We start from the raw sequence: 11,629 nt of genomic DNA, 5'->3' as shown, positions 1-11,629 counted from the left end.
ATAGTTATGTTTGAACTAATAAGTAATATTAAAGAATTCATGTAAGAAACAGGGACAAGAACAAATATTTACATGTACCACATTTTAGACAATGCTATATGCCATTGTAGAAAAAGGATTTCCATCACAATCCAAAACACAATGACCCCCCCCCCCCCACCATCCACAATTTTGAAAACAGCATAATCCCCCCCCCCCCACTGCCAATTTCAAAATCCACCCCCCCCCCCCAGGCCAAAGAAACTGACCGGTCCCTTAGTTAATATATTTAGTATTTCAGAGCTATCCTGTAGGCGGAGAAATGGGGATGGATGTAGCTGCCCAAATGAGTTAGTTATTTTTCACAAACAATAATCCATGGGGTTCCTGCCTAAAAACTGTAAACATAGGGTCAGTAAAAACATGATGGTATTAAAAGTCTCAAATCCTGCATTCCAAAAGTCAAAAAAACACCCCCCCCCCCCCTGAGCATGTAGATTGTAGTTATTTATTACTAGTGCAGCGCCCCCAATGGCCAAAAATCAAAATTCATAATGGATGGTGTTTCGAACCTGGGTGGCACATACTAGTCTAAAGTTCGTTTGCCCCCCCCCCCCCCCCTTTCGTGGCTTATAGTTGGTGCATCTTTAGTGCACTGTTGACCAAATAATTCCCGGGTGACACTCCCAGTGTAATAACCTACTAATATTGTTGACATACATGTAGCATATAAACAAGTTGTTTTCCTTGTTCTGTTTTCCGATCGATGACACCAAAAACGAAGAAGACAGTGATTTTTTTCGTTTTTCTTGTTTGCAATATGTATACAGTATACACGGACCCATATATTGTCAGTTTAGTTTATTCATTTACAGTGTCGATAATCCACTAAGTTAATAATACGACTGTGTGACGTGACTGATACACTAGCTAGTATGACGAGATTACATGTAATGGTGATATCATGTGTAAAGTTCATAAATGCTGATAAGATAGAACAATACAGACAGACAGACAGACATCACGAAGAAAATACTGATTTCATGACATTCCTTTACTTATGCCTAAATATAACGAATACATACAAATATTAGCTTTGCAAAAAATAAACGAATTGCTATATAGCTAAAATTCCAGATATAATGTCGCCAATGGACGCTGTAGCACAACTGTATTGCCTGCCATTGGGCTATTTGAAAGTGACGAAAAGTTTTGGGAAGGTTTTATTAGTTAGGCGTGATTGGTACTGTCACACTCCACTGTGATCTATCAACATGGATGTTAAAGACACTGTTACATGTAAGTAATCGGTTGTTACCGAGGACGTGGTCATCGAATACTTGTATTTTTTACCAAATCCACATTTTTAGACCTTATTTGCATATTAATATTGGAGTTATCTACCACTAATGACATTCCACCTAGCTGAGTTTTTTTTTTAAATAACCCGACAGATTTATGTTTTCACTACAAATTACATCTCTTAGTCCTAACTTGTATATCGATAATACTGGTCATAATGTCTTGAATAATTATTCTTCATCTAGACACCCCAAGAAAAACCAAAAACAATTTTCAGACCGCCCTGTGTTTTTTTTAGTTTAGGTTTATGGCCAAAATCGACATACAGTATTTGAATAACAAGAAACCTTGGGATCATCTAGTCTGCAACTGAGACGTTCTTAATTTTGTTACAATAACATACTGGTAATATCGTACACTGTGAACAGTATTGCATCACCTATGTTAGGTACAATAACATACTGGTAATATCGTACACAGTGAACAGTATTGCATCACCTATGTTAGGTACAATAACTTACTGGTAATATCATACACAGTGAACAGTATTGCATCACCTATGTTAGGTACAATAACTTACTGGTAATATCGTACACTGTGAGGAGTATTGCATCACCTATGTTAGGTACAATAACTTACTGGTAATATCGTACACTGTGAACAGTATTGCATCACCTGTGTTATGTACAATAACTTACTGGTAATATCGTACACAGTGAACAGTATTGCATCACCTGTGTTAGGTACAATAACTTACTGGTAATATCGTACACAGTGAACAGTATTGCATCACCTATGTTAGGTACAGTAACTTACTGGTAATATCGTACACAGTGAACAGTATTGCATCACCTATGTTAGGTACAGTAACTTACTGGTAATATCGTACACAGTGAACAGTATTGCATCACCTATGTTAGGTACAGTAACTTACTGGTAATATCGTACACAGTGAACAGTATTGCATCACCTATGTTAGGTACAATAACTTACTGGTAATATCGTACACAGTGAACAGTATTGCATCACCTATGTTAGGTACAATAACTTACTGGTAATATCGTACACAGTGAACAGTATTGCATCACCTATGTTAGGTACAATAACTTACTGGTAATATCGTACACAGTGAACAGTATTGCATCACCTGTGTTAGGTACAATAACTTACTGGTAATATCGTACACAGTGAACAGTATTGCATCACCTGTGTTAGGTACAATAACTTACTGGTAATATCGTACACAGTGAACAGTATTGCATCACCTGTGTTAGGTACAATAACTTACTGGTAATATCGTACACAGTGAACAGTATTGCATCACCTGTGTTAGGTACAATAACTTACTGGTAATATCGTACACAGTGAACAGTATTGCATCACCTATGTTAGGTACAATAACTTACTGGTAATATCATACACTGTGAACAGTATTACATAACCTGTGTTAGGTACAATAACTTACTGGTAATATCGTACACAGTGAACAGTATTGCATCACCTGTGTTAGGTACAATAACTTACTGGTAATATCGTACACAGTGAACAGTATTGCATCACCTATGTTAGGTACAATAACTTACTGGTAATATCGTACACAGTGAACAGTATTGCATCACCTGTGTTAGGTACAATAACTTACTCGTAATATCATACACTGTGAGGAGTATTGCATCCCCTGTGTTAGGTACAATAACTTACTGGTAATATCGTACACAGTGAACAGTATTGCATCACCTGTGTTAGGTACAATAACTTACTGGTAATATCGTACACAGTGAACAGTATTGCATCACCTGTGTTAGGTACAATAACTTACTGGTAATATCGTACACAGTGAACAGTATTGCATCACCTGTGTTAGGTACAATAACTTACTGGTAATATCGTACACAGTGAGGAGTATTGCATCACCTATGTTAGGTACAATAACATACTGGTAATATCGTACACAGTGAACAGTATTGCATAACCTGTGTTAGGTACAATAACTTACTGGTAATATCGTACACTGTGAGGAGTATTGCATCACCTTTGTTAGGTACAATAACTTACTGGTAATATCGTACACAGTGAACAGTATTGCATCACCTATGTTAGGTACAATAACTTACTGGTAAGTTCTCGTACACAGTGAACAGTATTGCATCACCTATGTTAGGTACAATAACTTACTGGTAATATCGTACACAGTGAACAGTATTGCATCACCTATGTTAGGTACAATAACTTACTGGTAATATCGTACACAGTGAACAGTATTGCATCACCTATGTTAGGTACAATAACTTACTGGTAATATCGTACACAGTGAACAGTATTGCATCACCTATGTTAGGTACAATAACTTACTGGTAATATCGTACACAGTGAACAGTATTGCATCACCTATGTTAGGTACAATAACTTACTGGTAATATCGTACACAGTGAACAGTATTGCATCACCTATGTTAGGTACAGTAACTTACTGGTAATATCGTACACAGTGAACAGTATTGCATCACCTATGTTAGGTACAGTAACTTACTGGTAATATCGTACACAGTGAACAGTATTGCATCACCTATGTTAGGTACAGTAACTTACTGGTAATATCGTACACAGTGAACAGTATTGCATCACCTATGTTAGGTACAGTAACTTACTGGTAATATCGTACACAGTGAACAGTATTGCATCACCTATGTTAGGTACAGTAACTTACTGGTAATATCGTACACAGTGAACAGTATTGCATCACCTATGTTAGGTACAGTAACTTACTGGTAATATCGTACACAGTGAACAGTATTGCATCACCTATGTTAGGTACAGTAACTTACTGGTAATATCGTACACAGTGAACAGTATTGCATCACCTATGTTAGGTACAGTAACTTACTGGTAATATCGTACACAGTGAACAGTATTGCATCACCTATGTTAGGTACAGTAACTTACTGGTAATATCGTACACAGTGAACAGTATTGCATCACCTATGTTAGGTACAGTAACTTACTGGTAATATCGTACACAGTGAACAGTATTGCATCACCTATGTTAGGTACAGTAACTTACTGGTAATATCGTACACAGTGAACAGTATTGCATCACCTATGTTAGGTACAGTAACTTACTGGTAATATCGTACACAGTGAACAGTATTGCATCACCTATGTTAGGTACAGTAACTTACTGGTAATATCGTACACAGTGAACAGTATTGCATCACCTATGTTAGGTACAGTAACTTACTGGTAATATCGTACACAGTGAACAGTATTGCATCACCTATGTTAGGTACAGTAACTTACTGGTAATATCGTACACAGTGAACAGTATTGCATCACCTATGTTAGGTACAGTAACTTACTGGTAATATCGTACACAGTGAACAGTATTGCATCACCTATGTTAGGTACAGTAACTTACTGGTAATATCGTACACAGTGAACAGTATTACATCACCTGTGAGTAAATGTATTTTTTGTAGCTGTATACACGATAAATAAAATCAAATTTGATTTGGGTCCGCACCCAAAAATCAGTCTCTTAGATGACGATTTACTGGATACTGGTAATTATTCGTGCTGGCAGTATTCCGACCATTCATCCCTAGGCCTCGCTTAGACTTTTTCTGTCGCAATTTCTGGTTGGTAAAGTTGGAATACCCAATCTAAAATAAGGTGTATTTTTTCTCGGCTAAATGTTTTGATATTATGTTTGCTTCTACAAGGACGAAATTGGGTTACATCATTATTTTGTATTGTTAGAACCTCTGACATGTTTGCGTTCGTCAACTGTTTGTACACTGAGACTGGTACCAACTACATAGAGTTGTATTGTTATCCAAATAAAGCAATATGTATAATCCCCTGATAGATAACGTTCAATTAGTTTACACTACTAAATAGACAACCAAGTCATTGTAAACATTCAGTGGGATGTAAACAACAGACTGGATCTCTTCCTTGTTTGTTTGTACACCTAGAGGGGAGGGACATACCTAGATCTAATTGGAGAGGAAGGGCATACCGATATCTGGTTAGAGAGGAGGGGAATACCCACACATGGGTAAAGAGGAGGGGAATACTGACATCTGGGTAGAGAGGAGGGGAATACTGACATCTGGTTAGAGAGGAGGGGAATACTGACATCTGGTTAGAGAGGAGGGGAATACTGACATTTGGGTAGAGAGGAGGGGAATACTGACATCTGGGTAGAGAGGAGGGGAATACTGACATCTGGGTAGAGAGGAGGGGAATACTGACATCTGGGTAGAGAGGAGAGGAATACTGACATCTGGGTAGAGAGGAGGGGAATACTGACATCTGGTTAGAGAGGAGGGGAATAATGACATCTGGTTAGAGAGGAGGGGAATACTGACATTTGGGTAGAGAGGAGGGGAATACTGACATCTGGGTAGAGAGGAGGGGAATACTGACATCTGGGTAGAGAGGAGGGGAATACTGACATCTGGGTAGAGAGGGGGGAATACTGACATCTGGTTAGAGAGGAGGGGAATACTGACATCTGGTTAGAGAGGAGGGGAATACTGACATCTGGTTAGAGAGGGGGGGAATACTGACATCTGGGTAGAGAGGGGGGGAATACTGACATCTGGTTAGAGAGGAGGGGAATAATGACATCTGGTTAGAGAGGAGGGGAATACTGACATCTGGTTAGAGAGGAGGGGAATACTGACATCTGGTTAGAGAGGAGGGGAATAATGACATCTGGTTAGAGAGGAGGGGAATACTGACATCTGGGTAGAGAGGAGGGGAATAATGACATCTGGGTAGAGAGGAGGGGAATACTGACATCTGGGTAGAGAGGAGGGGAATACTGACATCTGGGTAGAGAGGAGGGGAATAATGACATCTGGGTAGAGAGGAGGGGAATAATGACATCTGGGTAGAGAGGAGGGGAATACTGACATCTGGGTAGAGAGGAGGGGAATACTGACATCTGGGTAGAGAGGAGGGGAAAACTGACATCTGGGTAGAGAGGGGGGGAATAATGACATCTGGTTAGAGAGGAGGGGAATAATGACATCTGGGTAGAGAGGAGAGGAATACTGACATCTGGGTAGAGAGGAGGGGAATACTGACATCTGGTTAGAGAGGGGGGGAATACTGACATCTGGGTAGAGAGGAGAGGAATACTGACATCTGGGTAGAGAGGAGGGGAATACTGACATCTGGTTAGAGAGGGGGGGAATACTGACATCTGGTTAGAGAGGAGGGGAATACTGACATCTGGTTAGAGAGGAGGGGAATACTGACATCTGGTTAGAGAGGAGGGGAATACTGACATCTGGTTAGAGAGGAGGGGAATACTGACATCTGGTTAGAGAGGAGGGGAAAACTGACATCTGGTTAGAGAGGAGGGGAATACTGACATCTGGTTAGAGAGGGGGGGAATAATGACATCTGGTTAGAGAGGGGGGGAATACTGACATCTGGTTAGAGAGGAGGGGAATACTGACATCTGGTTAGAGAGGAGGGGAATACTGACATCTGGTTAGAGAGGAGGGGAATACTGACATCTGGTTAGAGAGGAGGGGAATACTGACATCTGGTTAGAGAGGGGGGGAATAATGACATCTGGTTAGAGAGGGGGGGAATACTGACATCTGGTTAGAGAGGAGGGGAATACTGACATCTGGTTAGAGAGGAGGGGAATAATGACATCTGGTTAGAGAGGAGGGGAATACTGACATCTGGTTAGAGAGGAGGGGAATACTGACATCTGGGTAGAGAGGAGGGGAATAATGACATCTGGTTAGAGAGGAGGGGAATACTGACATCTGGTTAGAGAGGAGGGGAATACTGACATCTGGGTAGAGAGGAGGGGAATACTGACATCTGGTTAGAGAGGAGGGGAATACTGACATCTGGTTAGAGAGGAGGGGAATACTGACATCTGGTTAGAGAGGAGGGGAATACTGACATCTGGTTAGAGAGGGGGGAATAATGACATCTGGTTAGAGAGGAGGGGAATACTGACATCTGGTTAGAGAGGAGGGGAATACTGACATCTGGGTAGAGAGGAGGGGAATACTGACATCTGGGTAGAGAGGAGGGGAATACTGACATCTGGGTAGAGAGGAGGGGAATAATGACATCTGGGTAGAGAGGAGGGGAATAATGACATCTGGTTAGAGAGGAGGGGAATACTGACATCTGGTTAGAGAGGAGGGGAATACTGACATCTGGTTAGAGAGGGGGGAATAATGACATCTGGTTAGAGAGGAGGGGAATACTGACATCTGGGTAGAGAGGAGGGGAATACCACCATATGGGTAGAGAGGAGGGGAATACTGACATCTGGTTAGAGAGGAGGGGAATACTGACATCTGGTTAGAGAGGAGGGGAATACTGACATCTGGGTAGAGAGGAGGGGAATACTGACATCTGGGTAGAGAGGAGGGGAATACTGACATCTGGTTAGAGAGGAGGGGAATACTGACATCTGGTTAGAGAGGAGGGGAATACTGACATCTGGGTAGAGAGGAGGGGAATACCACCATATGGGTAGAGAGGAGGGGAATACTGACATCTGGTTAGAGAGGAGGGGAATACTGACATCTGGGTAGAGAGGAGGGGAATACTGACATCTGGGTAGAGAGGAGGGGAATACTGACATCTGGGTAGAGAGGAGGGGAATACTGACATCTGGGTAGAGAGGAGGGGAATACTGACATCTGGGTAGAGAGGGGGGGAATACTGACATCTGGTTAGAGAGGAGGGGAATACTGACATCTGGTTAGAGAGGGGGGGGAATAATGACATCTGGTTAGAGAGGAGGGGAATACTGACATCTGGTTAGAGAGGAGGGGAATACTGACATCTGGTTAGAGAGGGGGGAATAATGACATCTGGGTAGAGAGGAGGGGAATACTGACATCTGGGTAGAGAGGAGGGGAATACCACCATATGGGTAGAGAGGAGGGGAATAATGACATCTGGGTAGAGAGGAGGGGAATACTGACATCTGGTTTGAGAGGAAAGGCGTATCTCCATCTGCTTAGAGATGAGGGATATGCCTAGAGAGTAGGGGCGTACCTACATCTAATCGGAGAGGTAGGGCATATATTTACATATGATTTGGTTGGAGAGGAACAACATGGGATTCCATATATGGTATATTGATATAAAGGTTTTAATATTAAAGAATATGACAAACAAAAACATTTTGTGGAAATCAACTGAAAATGACAAAATCATACTATTCAATAAATACACACATCTGTGGAAAATTGCTTCAGTGTCCGAAGTGAACCGTAACAATATAAATAACTAAGGCATTGGATTAACCGTACACAGACCGCGTCATCTCTATATGTCTGTTGGTCTGCCTATCCATCCATTTGTCTGTCTGTCTGTCTGTCTGTCTGTCTGTGTCTGGCTGGCTGGCTGTCTGTCTGTATGCATGCATGCATGCATGCATGTATGTATGTATGTATGTATGTATGTATGTGTATATGCATGCATGCATGTATGTATGTATGTATGTATGTATGTATGTATGTATGTATGTGTGTGTATGTATGTATGTATGTATGTATGTATGTATGTATGTATGTATGTGTGTATGTAGGTATGTATGTGTATGTAGGTATGTATGTGTCTGTCTGTCTGTTTATATATATTTATATGTGTCTGTTGTTTGTATATCTATCTATCTATCTATCTATCTATCTATCTATCTATCTATCTATCTATCTATCTATCTATCTATCCATCTATATATATAATACTCTGTCAGTAGTCGAGTTAATTATATAACTCGTAGTACGGGTATACGTAGTGATATTTATAATAAAGTTAATATATGCACGGTCACGTTACTAAATTAAGTGGTCATTTAAAAAATCATTTTCCCCCCAAATTAGTTTGCTCATTTCATCAAAAATTACTTCGTTTCGTGTGTCATACACACTCACACAAACACACACACACACACACATACGCACGCACGCACGCACGCACGCACGCACGCACACTCGTTCGTTCGTTCACTTTACTATCCCCTCTATTACTGTTAAATTGGGTTGAACAAAATAATACTATCAAAATAATTCATGTTCATTGCTTTGTTGGACTTTGTCTACTTGATCGACAATCTATATCTATACACGGTTCGTTGATAGTTTTTCGTACTTTGGATTCGTTGATTTTGGCTTGGCCTGAATCTTCACGTCGCCGTGCATTGGGGAGTAAGTCACCGAAGTCGACCTAACATCACCCTTTGCCGTATTCCGTTCCTTTCGTCGATTTCGACATATGAAATAAATGACCAGAATTACTATTACAACAACAACAACAAATACAAAACTGCATGTGATAACAATGACAGTTCCAATGCTATGTTTCTCGGCAAAATTTAATTCGTTAGTGGTGTTCAAGTGATTACCAGTTGTGACATTGTATGTCACTGTTACCATGACAGCAGCTTCTGAAGTTTCCGAAGAGTCGGGTTCATTAAACTGTGTTGTTATGAGAGGTGGTGCACTGGTTGTTGTCTTCAAAGGCAAAGAAACTGTTATATGTGCCTCATCGTACAGGTCAGTCCCCAAGGCAACACAGGTATAGATTCCGGCATCTTCTTTACTTTTCATTTCAATGTGCAAACACTCGTCGTCGGTAGACATGTCATTGGTACCCGGATCGAACCACATTATATGGATATCATCTCTATCGCTATGGCAGCAAATTGTGAAATTAGAGCCTACATCGATAATAACGTCATCTGTCGGTTGGATAAGGTCAGCGTGGCACCGCAAATCAGATGACGTCACTTCCTGCAATGATGTATCGGTCAGGAGCGTTGGCGTGAGACAATTTCCTACCACGTCAACATATGTTGTATTGACCCATTGAATAAAACCTGACATCTCACAGTCGCACACGAGTGGGTTGCCTGTTATCACCAATTTCGAAGATGCCTCGCCACTTAGTGACCGAAAAACATCATGGAAAATTTGCTCAGCGATGTGATCTAAATTGTTGTGGGCAATATTAAGCAGAGTGAGAGACAATCCGGTGAAGGCGTCTTCGCTAATTGTGTTAATTCTGTTGTTATCCAAACGGAGGGTGCTAAGATTTCTCAAAGGAATTATGTTGAGATCGTGGCCATTAAGTCGTGTTATCTTATTGCCATTTAACCGGAGAGTCTGCAGTGTATGACCAGGTAGTGAGTTCAATGCCCCATTTGGGACTTCCTCCAGGGTGTTATCGTTAATCATTAAACTAGTTATACTGAATAGTCCATCAAATACTCCACTGTCAACAACTGATAATTTGTTTCCACTCAAACGCAAGTCTTGAAGTCTCTCCAAATCGCTAAATATTCCTTGTGGTAGATGTTGGATGACGTTGTTGTCAAGTTCTAATGAAACCAAATGTCTCAGTCCGTCAAAAACGCCCTTCTCAATTACAGATATTTCGTTGTTGGTAAGGTCCAATTCTCGCAGAGACGTCAGTCCGTTGAAAGCTCCGATTTCAATTGTCGTTAACTTTACTTCACGTATTTCTAAAAGAGTCAAATTTGTCAGTTCAAAAAACGAATGTTCTTTTAAACTTGTGATGTTATCCAGGTCTATGTAAATGTTTGCCGTGTTGGAAGGGATGTCGTCTGGTATTTTCCCTAGATCGGCATTGTGACATTGGATATACAGGTTATGTTCATAGTTCCTACACATACACATACTAAGTGAGTGCAAAGTGCAAACCTCTTGTGTACTGTCGGAGGCCTGTACTAAAATGGCGCAACAATTGAGACAAAATAATACGTACAATGAAAGCAGAAGTTGACGATAACTAGCCATGTTGTACTCAATCCAGCACTGAAGTATTATAAAAGGAAGACGGTCATACGTGTCAGACCATTGAATACGTTGTCGGCAACTATCTAAGACATACACGTATGTTCTGTGAACGGATCCTGTATGCCGCACCTACAGCCCATTTATAGATTTGAATACATAATACTCTGTTAAGGGGTCATAATTGTACATATGTACATGTAAGGCCCCACATGCACCCCCAGATTACCCACATATTTGTATCTTATCGCATGATCTGCCGAAGTATGTGACATTTAACCAAATAAAGACTGTAAAAACCACAAACACGTCGATCCAGAGATCCAGATCTGCGTCTATCGGTCGTAATTTTGTTTACCTATGTGAAGGTGAAGTTGCAATATATGTTATAACTAAAGGTCTTCTTGAGATTGTAGCTAAACTACATACGTTTATAAAATAACCAGATTTAAACTGGATGCCTTCCGTAAGGGCAAAGTCTTTTAGATTTTCGGTCCTACACAATATAATATTATTGCTGGAATGCAACAGAACACA

General features: G+C 40.6%; 1 protein-coding gene across 1 annotated transcript; it reads right to left on the bottom strand.

Moving 5' to 3' along the window:
- Positions 1-9,281: 9,281 nt before the first annotated feature.
- LOC144436558 (uncharacterized) lies at positions 9,282-11,228 on the bottom strand. Its single transcript, XM_078125376.1, has one exon. The coding sequence runs from the start codon at positions 11,093-11,095 to the stop codon at positions 9,398-9,400; it is 1,698 nt and encodes a 565-aa protein (XP_077981502.1). The 5' UTR covers positions 11,096-11,228; the 3' UTR covers positions 9,282-9,397.
- Positions 11,229-11,629: the final 401 nt, after the last annotated feature.

This window comes from Glandiceps talaboti, chromosome 6 (genome assembly GCF_964340395.1).
Source record: "Glandiceps talaboti chromosome 6, keGlaTala1.1, whole genome shotgun sequence".
Taxonomy (NCBI): Eukaryota; Metazoa; Hemichordata; class Enteropneusta; family Spengelidae; genus Glandiceps; species Glandiceps talaboti.
The sequence above is the reverse complement of the archived record's forward strand: the minus strand, read 5'-3'. Positions and strand labels throughout refer to the sequence as shown.